The sequence below is a fragment of the Bos indicus x Bos taurus genome, chromosome 11, assembly GCF_003369695.1.
Source record: "Bos indicus x Bos taurus breed Angus x Brahman F1 hybrid chromosome 11, Bos_hybrid_MaternalHap_v2.0, whole genome shotgun sequence".
NCBI lineage: Eukaryota > Metazoa > Chordata > Mammalia > Artiodactyla > Bovidae > Bos > Bos indicus x Bos taurus.
This window is the reverse complement of record NC_040086.1, coordinates 93,811,736-93,831,106: the sequence shown is the minus strand read 5'-3', so window position 1 is coordinate 93,831,106 and position 19,371 is coordinate 93,811,736. Positions and strand designations below refer to the sequence as shown.

The 19,371-nt window shown below is 42.3% G+C and overlaps 1 protein-coding gene across 6 annotated transcripts in view; it reads left to right on the top strand.

Annotated features, from left to right (window-relative positions):
• The window catches only part of DENND1A (DENN domain containing 1A), a 531,115-nt gene that overhangs the window by 365,627 nt on the left and 146,117 nt on the right, over positions 1 to 19,371 (top strand). For all 6 annotated transcript variants that reach the window (XM_027556228.1, XM_027556226.1, XM_027556227.1 and 3 more), the window contains one exon: positions 16,212 to 16,337. In XM_027556228.1, the coding sequence (XP_027412029.1) occupies positions 16,212 to 16,337 (126 nt within the window). The remainder of the gene's footprint in view (positions 1 to 16,211; positions 16,338 to 19,371) is intronic.

The following is a 19,371-nucleotide window of genomic DNA, read 5'->3' as shown; positions in this document are numbered from 1 at the left end:
GGGGCTTCATTAAAGATGCTGGAGCAGGAGCTCTGTGGGACATCAGAAGAGACCTTGGCAATAAACCACAACTCCACACTCTGGAATGCAGTAAATGTTTAAGAGACTTCCTTCCTTTCATTACTGAATTTTACTTTACTTTTATACCAGTAAAGAGTTGTGTTTTATTGGTTGAAATTTCTTGATTCCGTTTTCCCCAGGTCTGTTTAAAAGCTACATTTTATCTTTGAGGATGTTTGGCTCGTGGTAGAGGAAGTGCTGCCAGCGAATTCAATTAACTGGCAGAGCTCACAGATATTGTACACGGATTTCTTTTTTTTCCTTCTTTTTCACAACTGCTACATAAACACAGCTGGGTTTAATATTTGTCGTAACAAAGATTTAACTTGAATCATCTTACTCTGGGTAATTAATGCTTGGAATCTCGGCTACTTCTTCGTTCATTTGTGATCTCCTGCATTTCTTGACTCCGGCTATCTAGATAATGAAGTTTGCTCCTCTAGGTCTTTGCCCTGCCTTAAAACTGCTTAATATTTGGCCGTTCCTACTAGAGAGCAGATGCTTTTCTTTGCAAGAATTGAATTTCTGTCAGCTCTTTTATGCATCATGTGTTTGGAACTGTAAGTGGATCAAGTTGTTCATCACAGCAGGGACACTGTGAAACACATCTATTATATATACTTCCCACCCTCCCTTCTTGTTTTTTTTGTTTTTTTTTTTTTTTTCTCCCCTGAGGAGGTGGAGATGCCCAGATCCCCTTGGGAGATACTCAGTCTGTGTGGATATATCCATGTGATCCACCAGGGATCCAGCCTGGCTGCATTCCTAAGCATGGAAATCTGTATCCATTCAGCCCAGGATTGTTGCAGAGACAAATCCTACTTTTTCCTTTGTAAACACCAAGCACTTCATTAACTCTTAAGCAAAGACTCTGATGCTGGGAAGGATTGAGGGCAGAAAGAGAAGGGGGCGGCAGAGGATGAGATGGTTGGATGGCATCACCGACTCAATGGACATGAGTGTGAGCAAACTCCCAGAGATAGTGAATGACAGAGGAACCTGGTGTGCTGCAGTCCATGGGGTCACATAGAGTCAGACACGATGAAGCAACTGAAAAACAACAGCAGCAGCAGCGACACATATGTTTGGGTCAATAAGCTTAGCATAATGAGTGACATTTCAGTCATTGATGCCCTAGAAAAATGTTAATTGTGAGCCCATTATTTTTTATGCTAAAATAATGGCTTGGGTAGTTTTTTGGCTTTGGAGTTGGGTTAGTATGGAAGAGTAGTCACCACCTGTTAGGCTCCTACTGTGTGCCAGGCACTGTGGTAGAGGCTTTGAAAAATTTGACATTTAATCTACATAACAATCCTGAGGGCAGGGGGGAGGTACTTTACCCCTTTTTTGATAAATGAAGGGAAGAAGTAAAGAAGATGCCTTGCAGCTGAGTCAGAATTTGAACTCAGGGTTTGCCAGACATACATTCTTTGGTTGATCAATCAAGGCCTGGATTTATTACACGTTTATTACATGCAGCCATTTCTCCATTTGGATTGTCCCATTCCACATCAGTCTCAGGCCAGACATTTGGCTTTTATGAACACCTTTGTATACATCTAAATATGAACTATTGGTGATGATTGGAATCATTTGTTTAGTTTTCCTTTTTCCATCAGAGCTCAATGCAAATACAAGCCAACTTCCCTAAGCAATCTTCCATGTCTTGTAGTTTTCATTTTGTGAATTTCAATCCCTAGATTCAACTTTGAGCAGATAGCTGAGAATTCCAAATCTACATAATTTAGTGTGTCTATGGGCTGCCGTCTATGGGGTCGCACAGAGTCGGACACAACTGAAGCGACTTAGCAGCAGCAGCACACAGCTTTGAAAAGCAGGAATCTTGATGTTTCTACTGTGGTATGCTGATCTTTTGGGTCTCTGATAATGCTGGGGGCAAAAGTGTATTTTTGTGCATTTTTAATCACTATCATTCAATTTGAGGGAGTTGTTATGGGACATTCACATGTCTGGCTGAAAAACTGCTGATCTGTAGAATTAATTATAGTTAAATGGAAAGGTGACTTTTGCTCATGAAGAAAGTCAGTCTCTTAGTAAACATTTTTAGTTATGATTAACTTTAATCTTCCTCCAAATACTTTTCATTAGAACCAGGCATGTGTCCTGATTCATTAGAAATAGAGTAACCACTTTATTTCTAATCTTCAGTCAATTTTGTTGTTGGAAGATGTTGGTTTGTATTTTTTTTTAATTGGTGAAGGATATGTTGTAAAAAAAACATGTATTATAACTTTCCTTTTACAAGTGTGTATCTGTCTTTTCAAAGGTAACTTGCATTTGTATTTTGTGCCTTGTGTTTGCAAGAGAATGGTTCTTGGTTTATTCATGTTGACAACTGAAAAGCCTCAGACCTAATTAAAAGAATTTCCACGAGCACCTTTACTGAACCATTTCATTACGCAGCACTGCACAGATTGCGTTGTGAAACATGGTGATAGTTTAAATCTGACCTTTAAACCTAAACTGCCAGAAGTATGGGGGAGAAAACCCTTCTTTGAAAATACTCCATGGATACATACATACATAGGCATACATGCAGGCACACATTTGGATAGAGATAATCTTTTTATTGAATGACCACCTAATACTATAAATACACATTTACTTTGAGCTCAAATCTTATACCCTCTTTCAGTGTTCAGCTGCATTCATTGTGTGTGTATGTGTGTGTGGTGTGTTAAAACTAAATTGTTTTTTAAGGAAAACAAGGACAATTTCTTCTGCTTCAGGCAAAAAAAAAAAAAAGGTGTTTGGAGGAAGATGAATATTACAAATAGACAAATGCAGAAATTTTTGCTGCTGGTGTTTCCATTTACAATGCTGAGGTATTAGGATTAACTGCGCAGGGAGGGGGCTGGAGTGCACTGTGAGCACATGACTGCTCCTGTGCTTTATTTGGCAGATAGTAGAAATGGGCCTTTTCGTTTTAAAATTGTACTTTTTTACTCCAAGAATGTCATCCTGAGGACTTGATAGTTTCTTCTCAGGCTGCTCAACAAAGCCATTATAGCTTGTAGTGAAGTAGCCACTCACATAATGAAAATTGATCTTTTTGTCTGTCAAAAAGCTGCTTAGAATTGTAATGCTTGCCTCTAACTTTCTGACTTAATACTTGGCCCATGAGATGTCAGGAGAGACAGAGGGAGCAGAAACCTGGGCCCCTGGGGTCATAGCCAGCCCCAGCTTGGAGCTCCACATAACTAGCACAGTCCCCACTCCCCCATGGAGAACCAGGCTCTTTGAGGGGAAAATGGGATGCAGAAGAAGCAATTAAAGCCAACCGAGGTCAAGGTACAACCATGTTCTCAAGCAAGAAACAGAAAAGCAAGGAATGAAAGGAAGCAATAATGGAGATATATTCAGCTGTGGAAAAAATAAACCAGTATTGTGGACAAATCTTATTTGCTTGTCTAAAAAATCCTGGCAGCAGTGAGAATTAATGGAATAGCACAGACTTTGGAGTAAGACACATTTGTACTTGACTTTGGCCTCTGCCCCTGGCTCTGTTGTCTGTGTGACTTGGAGCTAAGGTTCACTTTTCTCATCTGTATAGTGGGGATAACCATCCCCCTGGCCTTCTTGTTCTGAAATTTTAATGCAGTGCTGGGTATGAAAACACCTACCATGGCTTTTGGTACCTAGTAGAGTGCTTGATAAATACTAATTCTTATTCCTTTTTCCTGGTTTTCCCAGAAACTATTACTCAGAAAAAGGGGAGTGAGATTGCCTTTACACATCAAAACTTTTTACTTCAAACTTGCGACAAAAACTAAGGCACTAACAGATGTACCGTACCATTTTCAATGTCCACGTGAAGGCAGCAGAGGAGCCAATGTATGTGTGCCCCTGAGGATGGGAAAACAAGGAAATAATTCCCTCTCCCCTCTCCAGACCCACATGTTCCCCAGGAGATCTTATAACAAAGCCTTGATGTCTAGTTTATTCAGGAAAGGAAGAATCCATTTGCCTTAATCCTTAAGGGCTATTTTTTAAAGGGGACGAGAAAGTAATTCTGTTGCCCCTCTTACAGCTGATGATAGGTATCTGATTTATCACAAAAAAAAAAACAAAAAAAAACTTTAAACTCTAGTTCTGACACTGAGTGGTTAATGCAAGAAGTGGGGCCCCCTGCACAGGCTAACTTGAGTCAGACTTTGAGAAGAGCTGTATCTCTGCTTGCAGTGTTATGCCAGCACTGAGGGTGGCCATGGTCCTTGCCTCCCTAGAACCTCAGTCTTATGGAAGAGACAGACATCGATGGACTGTCACACAATGCATCGTTACATTGCTGTTTGTCTCTAAAGGAAAGGATACTTTTAGAGTATTTGACAAGGGAACCTTGATTTAATCTGAGAGAGTCAGACTGAGGCTGTGTTATTGAGCTAAGACTGGAAGGATGAGCAGGAGTTAATCTAGGCCCTGGGATGTCCAGTATGGTAGCTAATATTCACATGTGGCTATTTAAATTTAAATAGATTGAAAAGAAATAAAATGCAGTTCCTCACGGAGCAGCTACATTTCAAGTGCTCCTTAGCAGCTATTATATTGGACAACACAGGTGGTGGATTATTTGTGGAAAGGCCTATTGCATGGTGCTGAATGCTAGGCCAGGGTGATGTTGGTGAGAACACTCCAGATAGAGGAGTTAGCTTATCCAAACATCCTGAGGTGTGAGAGGGGCCTGGGCGACTGGAGCCCAGTGGGGTGGCTGAAGCCATGGAGGGGGTGCAGGAGCCGCAGTTCTGAAAAAGGCTGGAGTCTTGCAGGCTCGACTTCAGTCTTTATCCTCAGAGCAGTGGGGAAGCTGCTGAAAGATCTGAAGTTGCCAGCACTGACAGAAAGAGGTGAATAGGAGTGTTTTAGAGGTGACAGGTGACTAGCATACCATCCTTATTGCCTCTAGCCCAACAAGTTGCAACCTAGTGATGAAGAAAGACACCTGTATTTGTTGAATGCTGATATGAATTGTAAGCATTGTCTTCATCACAGTGGGAAGGAAGATATGTCAGCTGCTGGTTATACAAAAAAGCCAAAGATGACTATACAGTCAGCAAAAACAAGACCAGGAGCTGACTGTAGCTCAAATCACGAACTCCTTCAGATCATGTGGTTCAGATCATGAACTCCTAATTGCCAAATCCAGACTTAAATTGAAGAAAGTAGGGAAAACCACTAGGCCATTCAAGTATGACCTAAATCGAATCCTTTATGATTATTCAATGGAAGTGACAAATAGATTCAAGGGATTAGATCTGATAGATTGCCTGAAGAACTATGGGTGGAGGTTTGTGACATTGTACCGGAGGCAGTGATCAAGACCATTCCCAAGAAAAAGAAATGCAAAAAGGCAAAATGGTTGTCTGAAGAGGCCTTACAAATAGCTGAGAAAAGAAGAGAAGCTAAAGGCAAAGGAGAAAAGGAAAACTATACCCATCTGAGTGCAGAGTTCCAAAGACTAGCAAGGAGAGATAAGAAAGCCTTCCTAAGCAATCAATGCAAAGAAATAGAGGAAAACAATAGAATGGGAAAGACTAGAGATCTCTTCAAGAAAATTAGATACCAAGGGAACATTTCATGCAAAGATGGGCACAATAAAGGACAAAAACAGTATGGACCTAACAGAAGCAGAGGATTTTAAGAAGAGGTGGCAAGAATACACAGAAGAACTATACCAAAAAGATCTTCATGACCCAGATAACCACGATGATGTGATCACTCACCTAGAGCCAGACATCCTGGAATTCGAAGTCAAATGGGCCTTAGGAAGCATCACTATGAACAAAGCTAGTGGAGGTGATAGAATTCCAACTGTGCTATTTCAGTTCCAAAAAGATGATGCTATTAAAGTGCTGTACTCAATATGCCAGCAAATAATGGAAAACTCAGCAGTGGGCTTTCTGCTGAGGACTGGAAAAAGGAACTGGAAAAGGTCAGTTTTCGTTCCAATCCCAAAGAAGGGCAATGCCAAAGAATATTCAAACTACCACACAATTGCATTCACTTCACATGCTAGCAAAGTAAAGCTCAAAATTCTCCAAGCCAGGTTTAAACAGTGCATGAACTGAGAACTCCCAGATGTTCAAGCTGGATTTAGAAAAGGCAGAGGCACCAGAGATCAAATTGCCAACATCCGTTGGATCATAGAAAAGGCAAGAGAATTCCAGAAAAATATCTGCTTCATTGACTATGCTAAAACCTTTGACTGTGTGGATCACAACAAACTGTGGAAAATTCTTCAAGGCATGGAAATCACCTTACCTGCCTCCTGAGAAACCTGCATGCAGGTCAAGAAGAAACAGTTAGAAATGGACATGAAACAACAGCTTGGTTCAAAATTGGGAAAGGAGTACATCAAGGCCATATATTGTCACCCTGCTTATTTAACTTATATGCAGAGTACATCATGCAAAATGCCAGCTGGATGAAGCACAAGCTGGAATCAAGATTGCCAGGAGAAATATGAATAACCTCAGATATGCAGATGACACCACCCTTATGGCAGAAAGCAAAGAGGAACTAAAGAGCCTCTTATTGAAAGTGAAAGAGGAGAATGAAAAAGCTGGCTTAAAACTCAACATTCCAAAAACTGAGATCATGGCATCCGGTCTACTCAATTAATGGCGAATAGATGGGGAAACAATGGAAACAGTAACAGACTTTATTTTTTATGACTCCAAAATCACTGCAGATGGTGACTGCAGCCATGAAATTAAAAGATGCTTGCTCCTTGAAAGAAAAGCTATGACCAACCCAGACAGTGTATTAAAAATCAAAGACAGTGTTTTGCCTACAAATGTCTGTATAGTCAAAGCTATGGTTTTTCCAGTAGTCATGTATGGTTGTGAGAGTTGGACCATAAAGAAGGCTGAACACCAAAGAACTGATGCTTTTGAAGTGCGGTGTTGGAGAAGTCTCTTGAGAATCCCTTGGACTGCAAGGAGATCAAACCTGTCAATCCTAAAGGAAATCAGTCCTGAATATTCATTAGAAGGACTGATGCTAAAGCTGAAGCTCCAATACTTTGGCCATCTGATGCGAAGAACCAACTCATTAGAAAAGACCCTGATGCTGGGAAAGATTGAAGGCAGGAGAAGAGGATGACAGAAGATGCGATGGTTGGATGGCATCACTGACACAATGGACATGAGTTTGAATAGGCTCCGGGAGTTGATGATAGACAGGGAAGCCTGGAGTGCTGCAGTCCTTGGGGTCCCAAAAAGTCGGACATGACTGAGCAACTGAACAGCAACAACAAATGATGATGATGATGATGATGATGATGAATTCAATGGGAGAACCCCCTCTGGAGTAGTATTAAGCTAACTTATGGCTGGCCTGGGGGTGCTTGACTACAATCTCATAGGAGCTGGGCCCTGGTCATGTGTAACTCTGTTCCCAACACGAGATGTGCAAGCATCTTTTAATTTCTCCAGCATGGGGCCTGCAAAGATTAGGCATCAACCAAAGTAACAGACTAATGTGCCCTGAGAAAGAGCTATTTGGTCTGACAGAATTACAGAAAGTCAGCGGCTTTTTAATTTTTTTCTAATAGAAAAGTTTTGTTAGAGAATGACATAAAGTGTATCCAGGCTTAGGGACAGTTCTGAGGCCCCTGAAACTGAGCAAAAGATAATGTTGGAAACAGAGCTGGAGCCAGACCCATAGAAGGCTTTGAATATTGTGCTAAGGAATTTGGACTTTATATGTTAACACCATGGAGTCACTGAAAATTTTAGAGGAAGGGAGTGATATGTTCAGCTTCTCATTTTAGGTAATTCATAGCAAAGGATGGATTAGACCAGGAAGAAAACAGGGGAAGCGCCACCAGTTGAAAAGATTGATGCAGTAGTCCAGGTACTAACCAACCAAAGCACAAAGCCAGGCAGTTTGCTGTGTCTGTTTTCCATTTGCATCTATCATATTTTAATCCTCACAATGTATGTGTTACAAATACCTCAATTTACAGCAAACGCACTGAAGCTCAGAAAGATTAAGAAAGTAAGGAAAGCTAATTTCTAATCTTAGGCATTTGTGACTCAAGCTCTACATCTACTGCCTGAGGAGCGCGTTAGGGATAGAGGACCAATGAAGCCAAGAGGCCCAGAGGTAGAGCCTGCAGTGACCAGAGCAAACAAGGAGAGGGTGCAGGATGGGGTGGTCTGTGTTGCATATGTTCCTGGACGTGTGGCATGTGCAGTGCTGAGTATGACTGGTGCAGGTGTCCACTTTAATTGACTTAGTCACCAGAGCTTCATTTTCCTTGCAGTTTTGGTTGCAGTCTTAGTGATGGTCTTCTGCTAAAGGGAAGTGGATGAGTATCCACTTCTCCCCCAATCCTTCTCAGTCCAGACCAGTTCTTCCAATGATCAGTCACTGAAGAACGTAATCCTAGACTTTCCTCCAAGCAAGGAGGCTCAACCACTGGAAATGCCTTTCAAAATGTCGAAACACTCGTTCATCTGTTCTTTTATTTAGCAAAAAGTGCTGGATGATAACCCTGGGCCAAGTACTGCAGGAACACTGCTGGCCCTTTTAGGAACTCTAGTAGGAAAGGTGGTAGACACTGCAGTTCACGGACACATCACCTACCAGTCCAGGGGGCCCAGACAGGACGTCGTTAAGCCTGTCTTAGTGGTCAGGGAGGGCTTCACAAAGGAGGGGACATCTGGATTCCCGCTTTCCCTTAACCCAAGGCAATGTTTAATTTGACTGTTAAAGAGAAACACTTCATTTGAATTCTTCATTATAAAAGTAACATGCTTTTTTATAAAGGATAATCAAAGCAATCAAAAGTGCATCAAGTAGAAAGTGAAAGTATCTCCACATGGTTAGTTTGATCCTTGGCATTTTATATTCTTACTACCTGTATATAAACAGCCATATATAAAAATGACTTTATGTCTTTATATATATTTCTGAATGATTCATAGTATATGTATTGCTCTGTAACTTGTATTTTCCCCTCATTTGAGAGTAGTTTGTGAACATCTTTTCATGTTACTTCATAAAGTACTGCTACACTTCTTTTAGCAGCTATGTGGTATTTCGAGGATATGGTATAATTTATTTAATAGGTCCCATACTCTGGAGAAGGCAATGGCACCCCACTCCAGTACTCTTGCTTGGAAAATCCCATGGACGGAGGAGCCTGTTAGGCTGCAATCCATGGGGTCGCTAAGAGTTGGACACGACTGAGTGACTTTACTTTCACTTTTCACTTTCATGCATTGGAGAAGGAAATGGCAACCCACTCCAGTGTTCTTGCCTGGAGAATCCCAGGGACGGGGGAACCTGGTGGACTTCTTTCTATGGGGTCGCACAGAGTCGGACACGACTGAAGTGACTTAGCATAGCATAGCATAGGCCCCTACTCATGGGTACTTACATGGTCTTTCAAAGAGTAAATAGATGTTCATGAGTGGGACAGAAAGGGACCAGGGACAGTTCCATCTGAGTTGTCGGCATGTGTTTGGGCTGGAGAGTAGTATATGCTTCTAGATAGCAATTCAGTGTAAGTCAAGTATCCGTTAAGTGGGGCCAAAGGAAGCAAGGCCATTTGAAGAAAGCGTCACAGACTGCTCTGAGGAGTTGGAATGTTTTTCTGCAAGTGGTGATGGCCAAGAGTGGGGGCACTGAAGGACTTTGACAGAAATCAGATTCATATGTTTCTGAGAATACTAGAACAGCTATGGATAGATGGCACTGAGGGAAAACTGAAGCCAGCCCATCTAGGAAACAACTCCACTGATCAGAGAGGATGGGCAGAGTGGAGCAGCGCAGGGCCAAGGTCATGGACACTGAGAGATTCTGAGTATATTGGGGGAGGAGGAGATAACATGTGGAGAATGGTTCTGGGAAAAGAAGGAGAAGAAAGGGATCTAACGTCTGAATCTAGCCTGGGAGACTGGTTGGAGGATGCTATGCTACCCAAGATGGGAGAAGAGGAGGAATGGGAGAGCTAAGAAGCTTATCAGTTCAATTCTGTACTCTCTGCCCTTTGTTTTCTGTCTCCCTCCTGATACCTCATTACCCCCACTGGCTTTTCTGTCCCCCCCCAGATTATGCCAGATGATCCCTGATGTTAATGATTTGACCAGCATCTGCAGGAGCACTCGGAGCAAGTTGGGTTTTAGACAACTGTGGGTTATTTAAGCTTCAGATTTTCTTTCCTCGCTTTTATTTAAAGGACAGAATGTTATCACCAGTTATCAGATGCGCATATACTTGAAGTTTCAAATTTTGAAGTGCTGACAAAAGCTTCTCCTTGTTTCAGGGTGAGGAGAGGTCTTCAGAAGTCTTGGCCTAAGTGGTCACAGGGGCACCGGGAACCCAGGACTGCTTGGCTGGTTTCAGAGCAGCTGGGGCTAGCGGGAAGGCACACACTCCTATTTGCTCAGTTACAATCAGCAACGACTTCTTTGTGCAAAATGGTAATGAGGCCATTAGGAGAGGCTCACCTGAAGTGCAGCCCTGTGAGTCCAAGGTAATTAAACACCTCCCGAATGAAAGGGAAAGGCCAGGGAAGGTTAAGTGAGGAATAATCTGCAGCACAGGTGGCCCAAGGGCTTTGAGGAGCCAAAAGAGTGACACCAGCTTGCACTATTTCAAAGGATGGAAATGTCACCCTCGTCCCTTAGAAAGGCAGAATTTTTATTATTTGGAGGGTGGGAAGTGAGCAATATTTTTAACATGTTAATAAAACATGTTTTTTTCTTATATTGCTATTTCAAGTTGGAGGCCCATGGCAGTCCACCGGGCACCAGGTGGCCAGTGCTGCTTCTTGTGGGCTCTCACCACATGAATGGGCTCTGGGACTCATGAGTCCCAGAATAGGGGTGGGAGGGGTGGGGGCAAGTCACGATAAACAGAATATTTACAACCAAGTGTGGAGATAGGCTCCAAGCTGCTTCCAGAGGAAAACTGATTTCCTTGGCCCACCTCTGCATGGAGATGCAGTGGCTACCCCATCAACACATGTTCCCATCCCTTTTGGCTTAGCCAAGAAGGAGATCACCCTGCCTACACACACTGGATTTTCGAAGCATGTGGTTTGCCCCTGTAGCAGCGGCACAGGGTTTCTTCCCCCAAGTACAGTAACACAGATTGTTTTTATCTTAAAAGATCTAGCAGTGTATTTTTGCCATTTGGTTTCTGGCCTCAAAATCTCTGCTGTCTGCACATAAAAGCTTATACATGAATGTTCACAGCAGCATTAATAATAGCCAAAAAATAGAAATGACCCAGATGCCCTTCAGTTGATGGAGATGCATAAAATGTGCTCTTTCCATATGATGAAATATTATTCACCTGTGAAAAAGAATGAAGTACTAATAAGTGCCACAGTGTGGACGAAATATGTTTATAATGAGCACTAGGCTAAGTATGGAAAGAACACATTTTATGTTTCTCCATCAGCTGATCGGCATCTGCGTCATTTCTGTATATGCTTTTATGTGGAGACAGCAAAGATTTTGAGAAACAAACGTGGACAATGGACAATGGACTGGTTCAAAATTGGGAAAGGAGTACATCAAGGTTGTATGTTGTCACCCTGCTTATTTAACTTACATGCGGAGTACATCATGCAAAATGCTGGGCTGGATGAATCACAAGCTGGAATCAAGATTGCCAGGAAAAATATCAACAACCTCAGATATGCAGATAATACCACTTTAATGGCAGAAAATGAAGAGAAACCAAAGAGCCTGTTGATGAAGGTGAAAGAAGAGAATGAGAAAGCTGGATTAAAACTCAGCATTCACAAAACTAAGATCATAGCATCTGGTCCTATCACTTCATGGCAAATAGCTGGGGAAAATGTGGAAATAGTGACAGACTTTATATTTTATGGCTCCAAAATCACTGCAGATGGTGATTGCAGCCACGAAATTAAAAGACACTTGCTCCTTGGAAGGAAAGCTATGACAAACATAGACAGTGTATTACAAAGCAGAGACATCACTCTGCTGACAAAGGTCCATATAGTCAAAGCTATGGTTTTTCCAGTAGTCATGTATGGATGTGAGAGTTGGACCATAAAGAAGGCTGAGTGCCAAATAACTGACGCTTTCGAACTGTAGTGTTGGAGAAGACTCTTGAGAGTCCCCTGGACTGCAAGGAGATCAAACCAGTCAATCCTAAAGGAAATTAAACCTGAAAATTCATTGGACGGTCTGATGCTAAAGCTCCAATACTGTGGCCACCTGTTGCAAAGAGCTGACTCATTGGCAAAACCCTGATGGTAGAAACGATTGAGGGCAAGAGGAGAGGAGGGCAACGAGATGAGATGATTGGATGCCATCACTGACTCAATGGACATGAGTTTGAGCAAATGAGTATGAGAGATAGTGAAGGACAGGGAAGCCTGATATGCTGCAGTTCATGGGGTAGCAAAGAGTCAGACACGACTTAGTGACTGACCAACAGCAACAACACTGCTAAGTGAAAGAAGCCAGTCACAAGAAGGACCGCATAGTATACGGTTGCATTTATATGGAATGTCCAGAAGAGGCAGATTCATGGAGACGAGATGTGGATCGGGGGTTATCTAGGACTGGGGTAAGGGAGAAGGGGACAAGAGGAGTGGGGAGTAAGGAGTGCCTACCAATAAGCTGGATTCTCTTTTTTGGGGTGATGAAAGTATTCTAGAATTTAGTAATGATAGTTGTACAACATTGTCACTGTACTTAAACTTCTGAATTATACATTTTCAATGAATGAATTTTATAATATGTAAAATATATCTTAATAAGCTATTACAAACCCCTTGTCAGAAGCCTGGGGCTTCTGACAAGAAATAATGTCCATGGAATGTTTCAAAAGTGAGTATAATCCATCCCAGATTCTTAATATTTTTATGTTCACAGGCACCTTTAGGAACCTGAATATAGCTGTACAGCCTACACCCAGAAAAAAAATCATTACTCATTCATGTTAAAAAAATTTTGTTGATAATTCATGGACCACCTGCATCTAATTTCCTATTTGACCTTAAAATTTTACCCTAGATCTTATCCATCAATAATGTCAGGCCGTTAGGTAGTCCTATATCTAAGTCCCATACAGATTCCTAAATTGCGCTCTTGATATATCACCTGTACACTTAAAAACAGTTGTTAGGTTTACATTTATCTCAAAGTCAGGGGAAAATTCCTTAATGTATTCAATTCTTAACCCCAGCCCTTCCATTTTTCTCATTTTAAGCTATCTTCTCCACCTTCTCTCAACTGAAGCCACAGTTCTCCCTAGTCTCTGAACTCCTCTGCACTATAGTGTCTTTACAGATGCTGATCCCCAAGTTTGGTACACTGTTTCTTCCATTCTTTGTGAATTAACTGCTTCAGCTCATCCTTCAGATCTCAGTATAAGCCTGTTTCTCTCCACAAAGGCTTCCTTGACCTCCTTGGTGAGCTCTAGCCCAGGCTCATCATGGTAGTAATATCACATGTATTGGTATTTTCCTCACAAGAGTATAAGTTTAAGTTTTTGCTGTCTGGTTTTGCTCACCATTGTATCACCATTGTTTCAAGGCTACCAAGTTGCCTGATTCCAGGGGCAATTTTCACATGGAACACAGTGTGAGTGGTGTGCCCAGAAGCTGTGCAGTATGGCATCCTGAGATGAATGGCTTATTGGAAACAGCCTGGGAGGGTTGATCTTGTCTCTGACTTTGAGGGTAACAACTGTCAGCTCACACAATCTTTCCTACATTGAGGATTCAGGAAAAATCTCTTTGAGTTCTCATCTTCAGTAAATTTTGTGTTTATTTGTACAACTGTTTTGACCCAAAGAATTCCACAGCTTCTCATGTTTTCCTTTTTGCTTTGACGGCTAGGAGGCTCAACTCAAATTTGAAGTCTACTTCTAGCTATTATGTAAGACCTGATGTTCAGTTCAGTTCGGTCACTCAGTTGTGTCCAACACTTTGGAACCCCATGGACTGCAGCACGCCAGACCTCCCTGTCTATCACCAACTCCCAGAGTTTGCTCAAACTCATATCCATCGAGTCAGGGATGCCATCCAACCATCTCATCCTCTGTCGTCCCCTTCTCCTCCTGCCTTCAATCTTTCCTAGCATCAGGGTCTTTTCACATGAGTCAGTTCTTCACATCAGGTGGCAAAGTATTAGAGTTTCAGCTTCATCATCAGTCCTTCCAATGAATATTGAGGACTGATTTCCTTTAGGCTTGACTGGTTGGATCTCCTTGCAGTCCAAGGGACTCTCAAGAGTCTTCTCCAACATCACAATTCAAAAGCATCAATTCTTTGGCGCTCAGCTTTCTTTATGGTCCAACTCTCACATCCATACATAATTACTGGAAAAACCATAGCTTTGACTAGATGGACCTTTGTTGGTAAAGTAATGTCTCTCCTTTTTAATATGTTGTCTAGGATGGTCATAATTTTTCTTCCAAGGAGCAAGCATCTTTTAATTTTGTGGCTGTAGTCATCATCTGCAGTGATTTTGGAGCCATAAAAAATAAAGTCTGTCACTGTTTCCATTGTTTCCCCATCTATTTGCCATGAATTTATGGGCCAATGCTATGATCTTAGTTTTTTGAATGTTGAGTTTTAATCCAGTTTTTTCACTCTCCTCTTTCACTTTCATCAAGAGGCTCTTTAGTTCCTCTTTGCTTTCTGCCATAAAGGTGATGTCATCTGCATATCTGGGGTTATTGATATTTCTCCTGGAAATCTTAATTCCAACTTGTGATCATCCAGCCTGGCATTTTGCATGATGTACTCTGCATATAAGTTAAATAAGCAGGATGACAATGTACAGCCTTGACGTACTCCTTTCACAATTTGGAACCAGCCCATTGTTCCATGTCCAGTTCTGTTGCTTCTTGATCTGCATACAGATTTCTCAGGAGCAGGTAATGTGGTCTGGTATTTCCATCTGTTTAAGAATTTTCCACAGTTTGAAAACATAAGACCTGATGGCTTATGTTTATATACTAAATCTATACCTGACTTATTCTTTTTCCATTGCCATGACTTTGTCTTTTTTATGTTAATCTGTTGCATGCATATCTATAAGATGTATAAGTGTGTTTCTGTACATCTATATAATGACTGTTCCTTTAGAGTATGAGTTTTATAATAATATATATTATATATACTTTATGGGGGCTTCCCTGGTGGCTCGGTTGGTAAAGAATCCACCTGCGATGTGGGAGACGTGGATTTGACCCCTAGGTTAAGAAGATCCCCTAGAGGAGGGAATGGCAACTCACTCCAGTATTCTTGCCTGCAGAACTCCCATGGGCAAAGGAGGCCGGTGGGCTGTAGTCCATAGGGTTGCAAAGAGTCAGACACAACTGAGCAACTAAGCACACATCTTTATGGAGTGGGTTGTAGTACCCTCCTCAAAGGAATCTTCCCAGCCCAGGGATCGAACCCAGGTGTACCACATTGCAGACAGATTCTTTACCGACTGAGCCACCAGGAAGCCCAAGAATACTTCTTGAATACTACTGGAATGTGTAGCCTGTCCTTCTCCAGGGGATCTTCCTGACCCAGGAATAGAACTGGGGTCTCCTGCATTGCAGGGAAATATAATTTATAATACATTTGATAAATATTTGGGGTATGAGGTATATAATAATATATACTGTATTATGTGTTATAAATAAACCATTTATTTCTAATATTTGTAAGTAATCTAAAGAGGAAATAGAATTGGAACTAAAAAAATTTGTATAGTTTGGCCTCAGATTATAAGATTTCAATTCATAATTCCAACTTGACCACTTCTTTGGTTTGTTACTAGGCATGTAATCTAATCTCTCTGAGACTGTTAATACCCTTGTAAGATAGGAACAGAATCCCTTTTCTATAGGATTGTTGAAAGAATTAAGTACAGAAATTTATGTGAAAGCAATTACCTGACACATTAAAACTGCTTAGAAAGTGATTTTGTTTTTGTTTTTCTTAGATATGCACTAATAAGAGCAACATTTATTTACATTTCAAAAACCTGCCCTAATCCTGAATGTGTGTATGCTCTCCCAGCAGCCGAGGTGTCAGATCCACCCCCTCCCCAGGGTTTTCTAAAGCTCTGTGCGTGTGAGGGATAGCCATCGTCCTCCCACCCTGCCCTCAGCCTGTATCTCTTTTCTGTCATCAGATCTCTTCCTTGAAGAGCCGGCTGAAGAAGGTGTCCACGACAACTGGCGATGGTGTGGCCAGAGCCTTCCTCAAGGCCCAGGCCGCTTTCTTCGGCAGCTACAGAAACGCTCTGAAAATCGAGCCGGTGAGTAGCTTCTTGGCATGTCACAAGTCCATGTTTGGTCAGGGCCACAAGAAACTTGCTAGTCATCTTGCTGTTGAATTCACCAAAGGAGGTTGTGTGTGTGTGTTTGGTGGAGACGGAAAAGAGTGCTCCCCTCATGCTACCTCTTAGCACAAGGAAGCTGCGCTGCCCCGAGTGGAGGAGTCTGCTCCTGTGGATGTTAGGACCCCTCCCTTCCCTGGACAGCAGCACCCTCTGCGGGTCACAGTGCTTAGCAGTGTACACATCTGCTCTAACTGAGAAGTCCTGGTAAGCCTGTGGGGTAGCAGTGATCATCTTCACTTGACAAATGGGGAAAGTGAGGCTCACAGAAACAATGACTTGCTAACCAGTGGAAGAGCCAGGTAGGTTGTCCAAAAGCCCATGCTTCCCTCTGTGCCTCACTGCCCTTTTCTTGCAAAGGAACCTCTTCTCCACACTTGAGAGAGCAGAGTATCCAGAGGCTCACTTCTTAGAGGTTCCCAGAGTGGTCTTGGTATACTGACTACTAAGTGTGCTGAGGACTGGGGAATGATGTCATCTGCCTCCAGAGCCCATCAGCGTTTCAGAGCCTCTCTCTGTTGCCTCATCCGTGAGGTGATTAGTTATTGTGAGGATGGAAGACACCAGGTCAACCCTAAAACCAAAGAAACTATCAGCTCTCCCAACTTCAGTGAGAAGCTTTCATCAGATGCTTGATTATTCATAGCCTCTCGGCCAAGGAGAATGGAGAAATTGGCCCAGGGGCCTGCCTCACTGCATAGGAAAGGATGCTGGAGGGGACCTTGCTGATAGCCCTTTCCTCTCAGGACATGGGACTCCATCCTGAGCAGGAGGAGATGGCAACCACACCCAACCTAGTCAGAGTGGTTCTGAGGGACCTAGACAGACATTTTGTTAGATTAAATGACAAAAGATGAGTAGGTATCAGACAGTGCATTTCATGTGCAAACTCTGACGGTGAACCTTGACCATGATCCTCATAAGCCACAGTTATACCTGGATAAGGACTTTTTGACTGTTATGAATCCATCATGTGTGTAAGTGAAGCACAGAGTGATAGCAAGCACCCTTTAGCCAGGGTGCACACTCTGTGAAGTGGTTGGGGCAGTGGGTGCCCATGGAACAGCAGCCTCGAGCCACCTTGTTCTCGTCTTCCATCCAGCACTAGGGCCCGACTTGCTCGGCTGTGTCACTGGACAGAAGGAATGCACTGCCTTTGCTTCTTAAGAGATACTTCCCTTAGGTCCTGAAAAGCCCTTCAGCTTAAAGCAAGTTTCTCATGTCCTGCTGTCTCCAAGACAGGTGGCTTGGATTCTTTGTCCTGACCTTGGGCCCAGCCAAACCAGTCAGGTTCAGTGCTGTTTTGAAAGCTGATAGAATTCAAGGAAAGTTCTGTTTTCTTCCCATCTTTAAAGTAAGAATGGGACAACTGGCCTGTCCTTATCTTAGGCTCCTGGGACTGATATTGACATGAAGTATTTACAGTCTTACAAAGATGTCATTGTTGTCATGAATACGTCTAGAGTCCAGAGACTGTTGATTCTGGTACATATTGCTGGGTATATAATCTGGGCACAAATTGCTCCTCCAGAGGAGTTTATGGTTGTATTTGTACTTACGTCTCTCAGATGGTAAAGCATCTCCTGCAATGCAGGAGACCTGGGTTCAATCCCTGGGTTGGGAAACTCCCCTGGAGAAGGAAATGGCAACCCACTCCAGTATTCTTGCCTGGAGAATTCCAAGTACAGAGGAGCCTGGCAGGCTATAGTCCATGGGGTCACAAAGATTCAGACACGACTGAGCGAGTAAAACATCCTGCTGTACATCCTTGAAGGCCTCAGGTTTAAAGATGGAAGTCCAAGAGTTTACAGCCTGGCTCTGTACTTCTAGGCTGTACAACCTTGAGTAGGGCACTTAATCTCCCTATACTGCAGTTTCTTTACTGTGAAATGAGAAAAAGAAGACTTAGTCTACATTTTCAGATGGTTATAAGGAACAAGTGAGCCATAATACAGTTCAGAGGAAAGGTAAAACTTGGAAAAAGAAGGATAGCAGCAACTCTTCCTGTGGTGGGCATGGAATTATCTGAGTGAGTGAAGACTTGGAGACAGGACCCCTCATAGCCTCTTTGTCTGGGGTCATGGGTTTGGGTAGAGAGAGAGGGCTGGCTGCAGGAGAGGCTAGAGCCAAATTTGACAGAGCCTTAGATCCTAGACTGGGGGTGTGAGCAGAGACATGATGTGACTGAAGTCATGTTTGACTAGTAATGCAGGACAGGACTGAAAAGGAGACCAGAAGCAGAGACCAGGGGACTGCTGGAGAACTCAGAAGATAGCCCTTCAGTGGCTACACCAGGAAAAGGTACTATGAAGAAGAAATGACCAGATGAGTCTAGAAATAGATAAGATATGAGAGATGAGGGGCAAGAAATATCAAAATGTCTCCTAAGATATGGATCTGGGAGAGGATGATGATGGCCATAGTAGAAACAGGGACAGCTTGATGTGAAAGTGTCCTGAGTAACAGATTATAATGGTCAAAATGTGGAATAGACTAAGTGTCCATAATGATAAATAACTGGTTAAGTAAAGTATATCCATGTGATAGAATATTATGAAGTCATTAAAAATAGCATTGATTATAAACATGGTACCTTTCATTGAATTTTACGTGTCATTCCATCGTAAGGTGTACCACTGTTTCACGTATCGTTAAGAAAGGGTGCTGCCAATTATAATTGAAGGATGCCATCAATTGTAAGACATCCAGATTTCAGAGATGTTAACATGTGAAGAAATTTGCATCTTATAAATCAATGAAATAAGGCAGACTTGTCATGCTATTGGTCTGATTTATGTGCACCAGAATAGCTCTTTTTTGTAAGGCCAAGAGAGAAGCCAAAGGCCTGAAAGTTTCTGACCAAGCCTCATCATGTTATCTAGATGGTTTTTAAACCGTAGATTTAATTCTAGCCAATTCCCCTCATCTAAAAAAAAAAAAGGAATAACAACAC